At 41.9% G+C, this 16,142-nt stretch overlaps 1 protein-coding gene across 1 annotated transcript in view; it reads left to right on the top strand.

Annotated features, from left to right (window-relative positions):
* Positions 1-16,142, top strand: part of LOC308065530 (uncharacterized protein) — a 38,913-nt gene that overhangs the window by 2,513 nt on the left and 20,258 nt on the right. The window contains exons 2-9 of the mRNA XM_080391597.1: positions 2,068-2,763; positions 3,177-3,283; positions 3,823-3,941; positions 4,855-5,242; positions 12,148-12,437; positions 13,018-13,403; positions 13,813-13,835; positions 15,121-15,568. Of these exons, the coding sequence (XP_080247723.1) occupies positions 2,068-2,763; positions 3,177-3,283; positions 3,823-3,941; positions 4,855-5,242; positions 12,148-12,437; positions 13,018-13,403; positions 13,813-13,835; positions 15,121-15,568 (2,457 nt within the window). The remainder of the gene's footprint in view (positions 1-2,067; positions 2,764-3,176; positions 3,284-3,822; positions 3,942-4,854; positions 5,243-12,147; positions 12,438-13,017; positions 13,404-13,812; positions 13,836-15,120; positions 15,569-16,142) is intronic.

The following is a 16,142-nucleotide window of genomic DNA, read 5'->3' as shown; positions in this document are numbered from 1 at the left end:
GCACCTTCCACAGCTCAGGTGTTCTAGATTGCGATGTTCCCAGTCAGTTAAAATCCCTTCTGTTTAAGATTATGTTTACTTAAAGGTGGGATGTATTGATGTTCAGTCTGGTCTCTTGTTATATGAATGACGGGAGAAAGAAGTGGTTTGATAACTCCCCATTTGTTACCCTGAAGGTCTGTCTTTCTCTCCAAACTTTATTTTCATTTCAGGTAATTTCTTTGGCAATCCTATGTTGCTGTCAGGCCTTCACTCAATGTTTTAGAACTAGAGACAGGAATTTATTTTCTCTCGGGAAGAATGTTGCTGTAGGTGATACAAAACTCCCAGTTGTTAGTCTCTCTGCTGCAGATACAAGGTACATACATGGTTTGTGATATAAACACTTACTAGTGTTTGCAAAAAAATAACTAAAAAGCCTTCTCAAATCAAAGCATTAAGATGAAAATGCTATTCCTGATTTGAGGCAGGTGTTGGGTGACAAAATGAATGACAAGTGAAAATGTTAGATTTTTCACATAATGAGCGAGACAAGCTCGGAGGCAGTGAGGAGGATGGTGGAAAAAGGAATTATATAGAACCTAGCCAGCTTCTGCCTTGCTCAGTTCTTGACCCTCCCCATCTGGTTATTTCATCTCATTTAACAGCAGTGGAAGCTGTTGATGTTTAACAAGATCAAATTATTATAGTTGCGTAGTTTCCTGCTTCCGTCTCTTCCCCCTGCAGCTAATTCAGTTCTCTTTATTGTGTAAAAAGCAAATTGGAAGCTCTTGGAAGCAGCCTGGCGTCCCCTCGTACGTCCATCAACTCCTCCATCTGACTGGCGGTGTGGGCTTCCTTCTCGATTAACTAATGTTTGAGGAGAAACACTGGGAGAGAAAGCAAGTCCTTTATTTTGGTATTGTGCTAATATATATTTAAAAAGTAGGACAGAATAAAATGAAATTATTTTCAGTCTTTTTCCCAAAAAATTAAACAGACACATTTCTCTGTAGGCACATAGAACTGAAATGCTGCCAACAGTCTGTTCAAACTTACCTCTTTTCAGACAGAGGTAGATACATGGTTTTGGTTCTGTTACTCTACTTTCTATCCTTTTTTGTGTTTTGTTTTGGTTTTTTTTTTTTTTTTTTTTTTTTTTTAACGTAGCAGAAATCACACAGACTCAGACATTCTGAGACAATCGGTGGGTTTTCTTCTTTTGGAAATGTATGTGCCAGCTGGGAAAGTATAATGCAGCTTTATTATTGTTGCTTATCTTAGTTGTTTTTCTTGTTGTGTTCTTTCTGAGCTGTCTTATACTATTCAGTGTCTCTTAATGTAATGCACTTTGTGCTTTTTGTTAAACTTGGTCAGACCTCTCCACCTATTTTTGTCCTCAGCCAGCTATTTCATTCCCTGTCTTGTAAGTCTGTAAATCGTAAGTGTTGCGGCTGAAGCCGCAGAAAACTAATGTATGACAGTTTAACTAAAGGTTTATACAGTTAATTGTTTTTTTGCTTGGTCAACTTTAGTATGATAGAAACAGAAACCTATAGAAGTCAGAAAGTGATCTAATTCATCAAATAATCACTGCTGACAGAGTAGACCTGAATTTTGCTTGTATTTTTCTTTTGATCATTTTACTAAGGTGACACTTAATGTCTTGATAAGTCAGTCATTTGTTCTGTTCCTTATTCCAAAGACCTTTGTTATCCCCAGTGCTGTTCTGCCATGCAGCCTTCCCTTTATACTCATGTCTGGAATTAACTCTTCCTGTAGTTTACAGTTGGTTGTTGTTGCAGGCATCTTCACTCTCAAAATGAGGCTTTTCTCATCTCAGATATTTGAATATCTCCATATCACATTCCCTGTTGCTTTCCTAGCAGCACTATGTCCTGGTGACAGTCTTAATTTTGAACTCTCTTGTTCTTTTCACTGTTGGGTTTTATTGTGTAGTGTTTTCCTTCTCACATAATTGAAACTGTCTATCCAGACACACCCCTTTTCTCAGGCCATCCAGGCACATCTGCTTAGACAATGTGCATGTGGGGTGAGGGTGTGGTGTTTTTCATTTTTTCCTTGTAGAGTGTAAGGACGGGAAGGAGGAAACATCACTGAAAACTGAGCAGTTTGTGGTAGAAGCTGATGCTGCCGCTGGACAAAGCACACTGCTCCCTGTACCATCTGCATTCCAAAGCACAACTGTAAAGGAGGGAGTTGAGCATACCCTGGGAACAGAAGATAGGATCAGATCTGTAAAGAAGGTGGTGGAAGATGGAAGATACTGCACCCTGCAGGCAACTGGGTCAACTCCCCAAGACTCGGTGGCACTTGACAGCCAGCTTGATCTTGCCTCTGTGTGTGGGCGGCTGTCAAATTCCCTCAGTGACATGAAGGCTGTGTCCCCACTTCCTGTGGTTGGATTTGTACCGGAGCCCACAGGTCAGTCAGGGGCACGTGAGCAGTGTGAGAGCTATTACTCGGATGGGATTGAAAAGGAGGCAAGGAAGAAAAAAAGTAATGATGGAAGTGGAATGTGGGCTGAGAAAGCATCTAGTGGAATGCCTGGAGACCTCTGCAGGCAGCGTGTGAGCAGCCCAGCTACTCGCCAATCATCCAGATGTGCTTCAGCCAACCCTGCAACTCAGCAATCCTACAAGGTGTCTTCAGCTCTGGCATGTGGAAGTAGCCATGATGGGACCAAAGGAAAGAAAGAGTTATTTGAGAATCCAGGAATTCTGCCACCGGTCAGGAAGAAGCCACGCACCTTATATAGCACAGGTAGATACCGGGAAACCCACTGGCACACAGTGACACTTGTAGTGCCAATGGTGCTGATGTTTCCTTCACCATACTGAAGGCACAGCAGGTGAACAGCTGAACTGCTCTAACTGGTATTGCAGTGCATTCTATGCTGTTAGATGTGTGAACACTTCTTAAAATAAAGGTTGCTGGATGCCTTATGTTTGAAGCATCACTAGCAATGCTCTTTGTTTTACTGTGGAAGAAAATTTTTTTTTATTTTTGTGGCTTACTTTAAAAAAAATCTTTTCTGTTGTTCATGTATTTCTAAGTACAGTAGAAGATGTTCTGTTTTGCCTTTCTCATTTCTTTTGTTTGGTTTTTGCTTTGTTCTGTTTTCTTACCACGCGCTCCCCACCTCTCTCTCTCTTTGAACAATGCATCATTTCTAGAGCAGCTAGAAGAGTTGGAGAAGATGTTCCAGGAAGACCACTATCCCGACAACGAGAAGAGGAGGGAGATCGCAGCTGTGGTTGGTGTAACACCGCAACGTATCATGGTAATGCCTGTGTGGGTAACAGTGCTGACGATGGGTTCTGTGCAGAAAATGGAGAGAGAGAAAATAAAGAGAGGGACTGGAACAGGGAGGAAGAGCTTGAGTAGGAAGGAAAGAGGAGCTCATGAGTAACAGGAAAGAGACTGTACCTGCCACTGGTGACAAGAGAAGGAAGAGAGCTCACAGGGATAGACATGGCACAACCAGCTACCCCACTCAAAATGTCAGTGGAGTCTGTGGTTGTGTGCTCCATCTCTTTCCGTTTCCTAAGAGGAGACACATAATGGGTAGGCAATAGAGGCTAAGGAGGCTGAAGTTAATCTCTTTTATCTGGAAGATCATGGCTAACAAAGAAAACGTGTTTGGGGTTATCTTTCTGCTGGTATCTTGTCTCTGTTTGCAATTAATCTTGCAGATTCTCTGAAAGAAATGTTTCTGGCCTCGCCTGGTGATATGTGGAGGGAGTCATTGCTGGTTTGTTGCCTGTGTCCCCGTATGTAGATGGCTTCCTTTCTGAATGCATCCTTTCTTTCATTTATCAGGTCTGGTTTCAGAATCGCAGGGCAAAGTGGCGGAAATCGGTGAAGTTGAGTGTGAAAGGCAACAAAAAATACCCAACATCATCAACTCTCTCAGTCACCTTTGGGTCAGATGGTTGTGGGTGAGGGACTTACTCTGTTTTCTCATTTCTCCACAATAGATGTCGATGAATTAAACATTTTCCTTTGTCATTTCCTCTTTATGTTTAAGCTATGGAGAGCTGACCACTGATTTGAACATTGGTAGCCTGTTGGATTTCTGGGCAAAACGTAGTGGACCCTCTTAAAAGGGCTTTTGCTTGACCTGTATAGCACTGTTTTGAAATAAAACTTGAAATCACTCTGGCTGTGTAGAGAAAGCAAGAGATGAGATAGAAAGGTTTGTGGAATCACCCATTCATTTCTAGTTTCTGTGAATGTGTTGGCCAGGCACTTTATGTGCACTTGGGAATTCTATTCCAGTCCTTCTCCCACCATCATTTTCCATTTCCATGGATTTTCACTTGGCAATGGAAACGCTGCTTGCTTAGTTTAGATTAATCTTACAAAGTCGTGAGCTTCATTGAAGAAATACAAGCTAGCACCTTTCATAGGTCTGCAGGGGACATTCATTGGAGGGTGTGGGAAGGGGGTATGTGAGAGGATAGATGGTCTTTCCAGGGAGAGGGAGGGAAGGAAGAAATCGGTCTCCACAAGGAGGTATTTATGGCAATCTGGAGCAAGAGTCTTTCTGTGAGGAAAAAAGAATGAAAAGATTGCAATCAAGTGGAAGTTTGGAGACCGCCTGAATGACCTCATTGCACTGTCCCTGCTGCCTGTCCTTCCCACACTAGTGACCTGGGGTTACTTCCCCAAAGACTGTACGGTGTCCCTTGTGCTGTTTCTCCTTGCACTCATAAGTCGGCCAACACTTTTCCTTTCCACCTGCTAGTGTTCTAGGATTTGCTCATTCTAGGGTAGTTAGAAGAATGTATATACTTTGTTGTAAAGTCTTGTCCTCTGGTCCATGCTCATACCCTTTATGTATACCTCCAGGGCACCTCTTCTGCCCATGCCTCCATTGCCTGACATTGCTCATGACCAGCCTGCCATGCTAGATGTAGACACTACAGCTGGGAACTACTCCAGCCTGCTCAGTGGACATCCTGCACCACTTGCCTCCTCCTCAGGTGAGACCCCTATCAGCACAAGTGTTTTGCATAGCTGCAGCATTAGCTGGTGGTCCTGGTATGTACCTGCACGCTTTAGGGAAGGTCATGGGAGAGGCCTATGCCATCAGTCCAAAAATGACACCAGGTTTAACAGCTCTTTGCTAATTGAGTATCTTTCAGTTGTGTATCAGCACGGTGGTGCCTCCATGCTAACGGTAAGAGCCAAATTAGCAGTCGTTATTCGTGTTTTAGGACAAGCCAGCAAGGAATTCTGAATGTGACTTTGTAAGGATACATGATCGGAGCATTCTTCCCTAATAGCTGTTTGACACTAGTACTGCTGCTCTGAATGATGATGAAGGTATTACTGTGGTTATTATGTTCTTCATGGCAGATACATACATCCCATATTTTGGTTTAGACTGTAACGTTCTGGCTACAACCTGTAGTCAAATGAGCTGTGTGAGCCTCCTTCAGGTACTCCATACCTTTCCGTCTCCAGAGGAGGTTCCTTGACTTCTCCAGCCAGCGCAATTTTCCATTTTGTGCAAGACCTTCAGGGAGTGAGTCTAGGTGTCTTAAGCATACGGGTTAATTGCTGTTGCAGTGTTGTTGGAAGTCAGTGGGGTGTGCTGTTTGACCAGTTTGCTACCTGAGCTGCATTTAGATTTTAAAGATTGACGTTGACAGCAACCAGAGAGGATTTGTTCAATTGTGTATTCATGTGTGGAGTACTGGAGCATTCCCTAGTCAGGAGTGTTCCCTAAAGCATTTCCTATATCTGTTTATGTTTCCAAGTTGGCACAACTTGAAAATATTTCCAGACTGATGAGGACTTCACCACTTCCTTAGAGACAGATATCCCAAGCAGTAGATGTGCTGATATGTAGTAGTTGTGTGTATTTTCCTGCTGCCCTGTGTAAATCATTCTTTTGAGTTTCATGCCATTATTTCTGCCTCTTCATTGTTTTTTTAAATATACAGGGTTATCGGTATTAAGGGCAGTTCTGTACAAGTAATTTTCTAGTAATGACTCAGAGATTTTAATGTATTTTTAATAGTGCTGGTACCTTAAAAAGTATTTTGGCACTGTATTAAGCAACTGTAATATTGTATCAATAAGCTTAGAATACTAACAAATAAATATATATGCTAAAAGTACTTAATTGAGATACTTTCTTGATACTGTAATTTAGCACTTCTGTCCTTTAAATTTGCCTCATAGTCTCAAGGCAAGGACTACTTTTGTCAATCCTATGAGCCGTTTAACCCATATGACTGTAATTCAGTTAGTTCCAGTTTTTCCACTTCTTGCAGCAGAGTAAATATGGTCAAAGTGCTTGAATAATTCACTGCTTTCCAGAATGATGAAGTAGTGCAGTCTGTTCAGTCCTGTATTTAATTAGATAAAGACCAAGATTTGCAAAATAATTCATTTAAAGGAAACAAACCAAATATCCTCATATTTCTACACTTGTATTCAGAAGTCTCTCTGTTCCTAAAGTACATCTGCAGGCATGCTATTTAGTTAAGAGAAAATATGTCTGTTAGAAAATAGTTTAATTCAGGGATGTGATCTTGTCACGTATCTGTATTGAGCAATTTCTTTCTGGGGAATCTGCACACTGGGATGCAGTTCCCTATGTGGAAAGCACAAGCAGTCTTTCTGATAGGGAAGAAATGTCCCATCTGAATTCTTGGTGCAATGTGTAAGGAAGAAAAAGGGCACGTGAATGTCCCTGAGGGAGGACTGGGTATGTGAGAAAATGAGTCATAAAGATAGCTGGGTTTTTACTCCTTGAGTCCTTTGAACTTGCTGCTGACTGCCACCTATTGCATGTACTGTGTATGCATCTAGCTTTTATGAAACGCATACTTCCTTTGTCTGAAACCCTTGTATCTTCATTGTGAAGATACCCCTGTATCTTGATGTGTGAAGATGAGAAAGTACTTCATTCTACTAGATCTCTGTAAGGGAGCAAGGTTCCTCTTGTTTTCTTTAAATCGTGCTGGGCAAGAAGTAATGAAATCTATTTGTGTCATCTAAGGCTGGTGAATACTTTCCAGATACAGATCTGTTTGGGAAAAAAAGTACCTTTTCTAAATTACTTTTCAGAAAAGAGGCATGCTTTATTAATGCATGGAAACTGTGAGGTTTGGTGATTGGTTTTTAATCTGGTTGCCTGATGGAAGAGAGGAATATGGTGTGTGTAGTGAGCCACACGCTGTCTTTGTTTATGAAACGTACCCTACCCTCTAAATCTGTTTAATCAAACTTGACGGATGGTCGGAGTCTTAAAAATTACATCCCTACAAGTCACGGGAGAACCGGTGCCTGGGCAGCGTAGAGACCTATGTTAGTGTTCCTGCTGTGCTGAGGGAAGACTTACTGGGTGTAGAGTCCTCACAGAAGAGATCTGTGTGGCACAATCACACAAAAAGCTTCAGTCCCACTTACTAGATGCAGGATAACACAGCAATAGGGAATGAAACTTGCTTTTTTTTGTTATCTAGCATTTCACAGGCAGACTTTTCTTTAATAATGAAAGCAGAAAATGAAACGGGAAAAGACACACAACGTGACTTTTGAATTCACTCAGCCTCCTTGTTCAGAAAGAAAGCTTGCCAATAAATAGGGCCATCCAGGCTTCACCTGTTTATTAGAATATTTCAGAAAGTGAAGAAGATAAAACTTGGATAGGATAAAATCTAAACTAACAGAAGCAAAAGAGGGAACAAATTAATGAAAAAAGTAATCAATTTACAAGGCAAAAATAGTTGCTTAGTAGACGTGGCCCTGTGGAAACAGCTCATGGCAAGTTTCAGCAAAATAATTTGTGACCTGTGCATAATGGTGTAGTTGTACACAAAGATTGTGGCCTAATGGATTGGCTATTCAGGTGCTTTCCTTGGTAGCAGTGTGTTTAACCGCTTTCAGCAGGACAAAGATATTACTTAAGTGCATGAGAACAGTACAGTCTGTTACCTGATACCTTTGGAGAGTGTTCAGTGCTGCCTTTTCTATTGTTTTTCCTTGCTCTAGCCAGTACTTCTGACTGTTGGTTTATGTTTGTTTGTTGTTTTTTTTTTAAAGTCCCATTGTTTTGCACTGTTCTCCAAACAAGCTTGTGAAAAATGCCAGCAAATTGTATTTGAGATGTATTCTACCTTGCTGGCAGTTACGGCTTCTGATTTTGATATTAGCCACACTACTTGCCATAAGAGCCTTCTTGAATTCAAAAATTTCAGTCTTGAGGTTGCTTTGATCTTAGTATTGGTTTTTTACTAATTTTGCTAGAGAGATAGCGTGCTTTAAATTAATGGAGTTTTTTTTGACATTTACAGTTATTTGAAGTTTTTCTTGTTTTTCTGAGGTTCTTATGGATCTATATATCATTGACTATATATATATACGTTGACTTAAAATATTGGCCTATGTTTTCTTCAGAGTTGACTGTTTAGAAAGTAAAGTTACTTTCTATGCTTCTGGTTTGTGGGAGGAGGTTTTTCTGCCCCAATGCTGCTTTTGCAGGAAATACTTTATTTCATGCGGCTGTCTTGCTGAGAACATGTCAGGAGCCCAGGCTGTGCTTGTAGCTCTTCCATAAATAGCAACGATCATTCAGTGGCAGAGATGGGATTGTAATGGCAGTCTTCGGAGCAGTTGGACAAAGTTGGATATGATCTGTCAAAGAACGGTAAAGAAATTACAAGCTCTAATGATTTAACTTATAGGATTCTGGCTTTTGAACAAATTACTTGAGAGCTGATGATGTGTAGCTGACATGGCAAGCAAGAGTCATACCTTTTAAACAAGTGGTAGCTTCTGGCCTACTGAAAATCCAGAAGGGGATCAGACTGACACACTTCTCAAAGCAGCGCAGTTAGAGACTGACGTTGGTTTACTGATCTTTAGTCCGTTAAATGAAGAATGCCATTGCTCCTAAGTTTGATTAATATTTTGTCTACTTTCAAGATGTCATTTACAAGATAAACATATTTTCTTATAATTTCAAGAAGAGGAGGTACCTATGCGAAGCTTTGCAATGGCCCTTAATGTTCCAGTAAATGCTGCAATTACACAGGCATGTTTCTTTAAAAGAAACTGGATTGAATAGTGTATGATGTAGAGATTCATAGTTAATAGAGCCTTTTGCTGAACTCTTCATTTGATGCTTGGGAAAACAGCCCTAGAAAGTAGACCATCTGAGGTTAGACTGGTTGCTCAGCCTGTAAACATCAGCTGCACTGTGCCCAATAGTGGTGGGCTTGTTAAACAGCTACAATCGTGGCCTCCAGCCACCCAAGCAGTCTGCAAACAGCTGCATAGTCAACTGCTGGAATCGTTGCAGGCACCTCGTACCAAGGCCTTCTGGAGTCAACGTAGTAAGTGCTTGACTAAGAAAGTCCTGTATGGCTGATGTCAAGAGGAGAAGCTCTGATGCAGATAGGTGTCACTCAGGTAATAAATCTTGTGCGCGTGATATGGTCTGTTAACAACAGTGAAAGGAGCTTCCTACAACACAATTGCACAGTTGAGACCTGCCCTGTTGTAAGCTCATGGACACCTCTCTAGACTAGGCCTTAGTTTCCTTCAAGGCTGGTGAAAATCAGTCATCCTGACAAAAGTATACACCTCCGTTTTTGTTCATTTAAGACTCTGTCCCATTCATTGAAAGCTGTTTGCATTAAAGAGTGGGTCTCTTAACTCTGCTAGGATGTTGAGGAAGCAGCGATAGTAGGGGAAGGACAGCTGTGTAGCTGAAGACTTAGAATAGCCATTCTTGAGTTAAGTGTACGCAAGGACTGGTTCAGAGATCTGAAGTTGCAGATTATTAATTTGCTCTCCAAAATTTCCCAAGGTTGTCTCATGGACTGAAAACACAGAAGTAATGGAAATTATAAGCAAAAATTCCCCTGTTACATTCCCTTGTTCGCTGGAAAGTCTTCTGAATCTCTCTTTCTATGTCAATGTCAGGAAGAACAACAGAAATGTAAAATGATCAAGCCAATGATCAGAATTCATCATCGAGCAAGATGCTGGAATCATCTAAATATAGTGTCAGATTTAGCAGATATTACTTGTCTAGGAATTTTTTATTCTTACTGCATTTGTGACTTTATTCGGAAGATACAAATTCAGTGTCTGTCTTTGAAAGGACAGAGAAGTAGAGGAAACTTTAGAGAAGGCTAAACCAGCTCTTTGGAGGTGAAATGTGCTGTTTTCATGATCTCATTGCCTGTGGGTCTCGTTGCCATGATCCACAAAGATTATCTGCACTTTGGTGCTGCAAATATTTGAAAAAACACAACTTAATTCTTAGTAGGTGTGAAAGTGCGTTTAGAAGTGACCTCCTTGGCTATGTTGTTAACGTTTCTTGTATTCATCCTAAGCAAGACTTAAGGCCATCTGCAGATTAGTAATCCAACTGTCATTATTGAACTGAAGCTTTATCTGGATAGACTCTTTTTCAGGTAAGTGGTGCCCCACATGGCTGCTGTTTCATGATGTTTGTGTGAACCGCTCCATTCTGGGACAGAATGGTAAGGAGAACCAGTGCAAATGAAGGTGGTTTTTTTGAGAAAAAAAAAAAAAAAAAAAATCCATAAGAGATCTTCAGCTTCATTTCTGGCTAAGCCATTTTGAATTGTGAGGAAACTAAATGTTGTCTTGACCAGTGCTTTGTTCGGTGGGACTGGATCTGTGCTGTGTCAAAAACCAGGAATGTGACAGGTGCATCATAGATGCTGCCTGACAGAGAAATAACATGTTCAAATAGAAAAACTAAACCACTGAGAACTGGCTGGGCGCGTGAATGCTTTAGAGATGTCATCCTAGATCTTGCTCTAGTTTTCTAAATGAGCCCAAAATCAGGGCTATTCAAGTTTTCATTGAAACGTCATGACTCCCTCTTTCCATAGTTGCAGAGAACTGAAAAAAAATTGCTGTGGGAAGATGTGATAAGATAGATGCAATCGCACAGCACGCTGGGGAATCTGGAAATGGTGCTGCAAGGTGTTGAAGTGGAATCTCCTTATCAGCTCTGGTCATGCATTCCAAAATGCTCTAAAGATTGCTTATGCTTGCAGTGGCAGCTTTAGGTTTTACATTTAAGGCCTTTGATTCACACCTGGTGGAGTGCATTTGGTGTTACTCTGTATGCCTGCAAGGGTGAAGTACAGCTGTAAATTATCCATGCAGCTGGCTTTCCCCGAGTGCTTTACAATGTGTGGGAGTAGACCAACTTCAACTGAAGAGTCAGTGATACTGTCTCATATCTGCTTCATCCTTGTGCTGGTTAGGCCTAGCTAGACTTGAAAAATCATTTCAAATTATCATGCACACCTGATGGTTACACTTCTCAAGAAATAGTTTGCTCTTTGGCATAATAAAAAAGAATCTTGTTCTCTTGCACCATGTGCAAGCTTCTTGAACTTCTGTATATACTTGTTACTCTGATCACTACCATACATGATTCTGACCTTTTCATTTCCTATATTGTCCTCTTTCCACAGAGGCTGTTCTGTAGGAAACTTCCTCTCTCCTTTTCCAGCAGTGACTGAGGAGACAGGTCACCAAACAAGATTCCAGCAATGAAATGGTGTTGGTTTCATTTCCATCTCCCAGCTTCTCTTTCCCAAAGCCCTTCAGCTGACATCTCAGCTTTTTTAATTTTTTTTTTTTTTCTTCTGGCATGACTCATCAGAGGCCAAACCAGGAGTGAAAATTTGGTTAAAAAATGGCCTAGACAACAGATCTCTAAAGGCATGTTTTTGTTTGTTTCAAGCAACAGTTAGATTTTTCAAATGGGTAATCTGTGCAGCACACTCTTCCCAGAGGACGGTAGAGATGGAAGATGGCTGGGGGATTGTTCTTGGCTTTTTTCCAAGAAAGTACTTTGCTTCATTTGGCTGCCTTCTTGAGACCTGAATAAATCCAGTATGCAGAGACTGAAATCATGAAGGTAATTTTATTTAACCAATAAACATCATCTTCTGTTCCAGAGAGCTTGCTACTATTCCCTTTTGCTTCCCAGCAGCAATGCTGGTACATGTTTACTTTTCTTCCCATAAGTTAACCTCCACTCTTTCACTGGCATCTCGCTTTTCTGTTCTGCCACTTGTCATTCCTCTGCTAGCTCCTTTTAATTTTCAGTATGACAACATAGCATGACAGTCTCTCTTTTTATTCGCAGTCTCCTCAGTGGCTGGAATGGTGGCCTCATGTGAAGCAGCTCAGACAAAGGTGTTACAACAGCTCAACTTGAATTCCAGCAGAACGGAGTGCTCCCTTAGTCTTCCCAGTCCTCCGCCCATCCGCAGGGCCAGCCTACCTCGCAGCCTGTCCTTTGACCCCCACAGTCATATTGCTCCCTTGATGCTGGACACTCCCAGCAGTGAATGCGGCTTGTCCAGTCAGGAAAACGGCTCCGGGCAGGCCTTCAATTACAGCATCCAGAATCAAGGGTAGGAACAGATGAGATTGCCTTTGAGGGAGAGGAAAAAAGTCAACCGCAGGAGCAGACTGAGGAGGGTGAAGGTGGAACACGGGGCAAGGAAAGAGGTCAAAGCATAAGTGAAAAGGTGGATGTGGGAGTGAGAATGTCCTTTAAATGGAGTAGGGAAAAGCGTGTCATGTGTGCAGTAGCACAGGGCACCTGCTATCAGAAGAATGATACCTTTTAATCAGAGTGCTTTCAGAATTGCATGCCTGTCAAGTGAAGGTGGGGTTCAGAAGCAAAGTGAAAAGGAATCCTTGTGAGAGGCCGTTTTAAGCATTGGGGCATGCATTGGAGAGTGGGAAGAACTGAAGGAAATGTAATCCCCACTAACATACATTGTTAAAGAATTGTGCTGTGAATGCACTTGGCTCAAGTGGTTTCTGTTGCCCTTGTCCTGTGCCTGGCATTTGGGAGGAAGGGTTGGAGTCAGATCAGGGTTGAAGTGGTTATCAAGGGGAAGATACAACAGTTGTTTATTGTACAGGTTGCTGTAGCTGCTGGTCCTACTTGGATCTCTGAATTGCCTCTCTCCTTGCTCTCTGCAGCTTGAGTTCACCAGTTCCCTGCAATTATCCTGAGCAACTGGAATCAGGAGGTGACCTAGAGACCACGTACTGTCAGTACTGCAGCCAGGGTGGAATTTACCAGCTGCCTCCATATCCTGAACAGCACCAGCTCTCCCAGTTCCACCATCTGCCAGGTCACCTGGCCAGCAGTGTGCCCTCCAGTGTCCACCTCGCTCCTACAATGCTGCCCGAGTCCCACAGAGATTTCCTTGCCTTACCTGGTGACAGTGGAGTTGTAACCTGTGGGGCAGCAGGAGCCACACAAGGCTACATACAAAACCACATGGAGGGACAGCTGTTGTTACAGGAGCCAAATGAAAACTCAGGTAAAGGTCTGAAATATTTTGATGTCTCACTGCTCTGGAGTAACTGAACAATTCCCTGAAATGTTCAGGATGATCTGTGATTTTACTGATAACTGTAATGGAAAGAAGGAATGTGCATATATGTGCACAAATATATATATATGCTGCCCATTTTTTTTTACTTTCCTTGTATGCTTTTTTTTTTTAAGTGCTGAGTGACCGGTTAATTTGAATCAAAAATTACTAGATAGGCTGCATGTCAGAGAGTGTTACCATGTAACTATGTCAGGTGGTTCTTTGTCTGGAATGGAGAGCTAACTTTTTCAGGGGTGTACTGTTGTGTAAACTAACATGCTTTTGGTGTAAGGGGGTGTGGGTCAAGGGTGCAAAGTGAAAAAGATGCCACAGGAAATGGAATAGTTGGATACAGCGAGAACAACAGTTTTTTAACTCTGCTGGGCTTCTGCAGAAACCATTTTGAAAGAATGCTATGTACGTTAGGGTAGCACAAAAAAAAAAGAGGCTAACAGAGTATGGATATAGCTTTTTCTTCCTCTGACATAAATTTGCAACACCACTTAAAGCAATTCAGCATAATTTTCTCAAAAGTAACTAGGTAAAAGTGGTGGTCAGTCTCCTTGTTTTGTGTCAGGGCTTTGTGTTTTCAAGTTGTTCAAGCCCAAGTACAACCAAAATATAAACTATTACAGTTACTTGTTTGGACTGTCAAGTTTGTTATATTAAGCTTGTAGTCCAAAAAATACATCTCTCCTCTTACAAGAGAATAAAGACTTATCACGCAACAAATGCTACTGCTGTTTTTGTACCAGTTTCGAGGACCTCGTCAGGGAGAGAAGTCTGACTCATAGGCTGATGGGTGCAAGCTGGCTCATGTTTATTTACACTGTTCATAGCTAACATTCTGCAGAATAGGTTGGCAGCACCTGTGCTCTCTAGCGCACTTGGCCTGGTTCTCCTCTCTGGTTGCAAGGCATAATTGTTACTTTCTGTGGTTTTTCAGTTTGAAGTGCCAGAAGTAATGACAGGGCTGTGTTCCAGCACACCAGATTAATGTTTGGTGCCGTGATCATGCTATAAGCATGATGCCAGAAGTGTGTGTTGCATGCCTTGGGGCATGTCGTGCAAGCAAAAAGGGATGTGGAAAGTTGCAAGCCTTGTCAGGATTGATAAAATTGGAGGATTGTTGAAGGAGCAGAGGCAGAGTTGATATTCTCTTATTCCATACTTCTGTCTGGAGCACAGTCAGCAACGTGTGGCTCTTCTGTTCAAGGAAGGGATCCTATGGCTGTTATGCAGGGCCTGGGGTTCCAGCAGTGCAATGGGGAGGGAACCAACCTGTCAGTTCAGACACACCCAGAATTCTTACTTCAGCATGAAGCAAGCAAGCAGTTTAGTTGAATTATAGATATTAATTAAAAAAACATTCCTGCTTCCTGCAGCTTTTATAAATGAAAGTGAGGATCAGCATTCAGCTTATGCTTTGCAGAACTAACTTGGAAAATAGGAGTGGAGGAAAAAACCATAGCTGTGTGTGTCTCTAATATCATTATGTAGACTTGGCATCTGTGCTGAAGTGTCATCCTGGTTTTTAGATTCTTAACAGTGCTATGAACTTCCTATGTTTTTCTTCCTAATAAATTGAAGTGTATTTATCCAAAACATAGTTAAACAACAAAGTTAACCTTCGTATGTGTGTGATGTCTGCTCTATTGCAGTAACCATTTAGGCCTGACTGTAATACTGTATTTGCACTGAGCATGCTCTCTTAAGCACAGCGTACAGTCGTTTACATATACGTGACTTTAATCCTCTTTTCCGTATTTTCCGTATCCTGTCCTTTGTTGCTTTTTTCTCAGCAGGCGTTGCTGCTTATGAAGCTGTCCCCTGGAGTGATTTCTGCATGCAGGGAGCTCCATTCTCCAACCAGCTGCACTCACGAATGCAGTTTTCTAGCACAGCCGGGGGACAGTACTTCACAGAGCAGATTTCCTACACTCAGCCACCTTGCCTGCCCTCCTCACCGTGTTTTCTTCGAGTGCCCAATGGAACAGCGCTGGGATCCATGCCACATACTGGAAAACAAAAGGGAGTGACACCACCAGGCCAGAGTTCATACCAGAACCACCAAACAGAGCCAGAGTTGACATCGCTTGTTGAAAGAGAGGAAGCAGAGAGTAGCGGCAAGAAAGGAGAGACTATTGCTGGTAACTGAAAGGCCAGCTGTGGGGTTTTTTGGTTTTTTGTGTTTGTTTTTTTTTTTTTTTGTGAAGGGGGGGATACAGGAGTTCCAAGACAGCAGTAGCTTCTCTGAATGAAGGATCCAAACTGGCATGAATGGGAATGGGACATTTCCACCCCACCTCCTCCACCCCACCTCCTCCACCCCCGGGCTGCTGTCAAGATGGGTCCCATTTTCCTATACCTAGTTCTTGGAGCCATTGTTTTTTAGAAATGGGGACTTAGAGGTCAGTCAAATGGTGGCAAAGATATCAGGTGTCAGACAGAGCTGAATGGCTACACAGGACAGATTATTTCTGAGGTTTCCAGAGGCATAGACACTTCTACTTCAAAGCAGAACTTCTTGAGCAAGAAGGGATAGGGAAGGAGGAAGGAGAGCCTTCTGTTTGGATTTCCATTTTCAGACTTTCATTATGAAAACAAAATTACCTTTCTCTGGATTTGTTGAAAGGGTGTCATATGCCTTAAATATTGTTTTTGTGTGTCTAGTTTTGCAATACAAAGCATTTGCAAAAATTAAAGATTTTCTGTGTCTTGTGA

Source organism: Falco punctatus, assembly GCF_963210335.1.
Source record: "Falco punctatus genome assembly, chromosome: 6".
In the NCBI taxonomy this organism is placed as follows: Eukaryota; Metazoa; Chordata; class Aves; order Falconiformes; family Falconidae; genus Falco; species Falco punctatus.
This window is presented reverse-complemented; position numbering and strand designations above follow the sequence as displayed.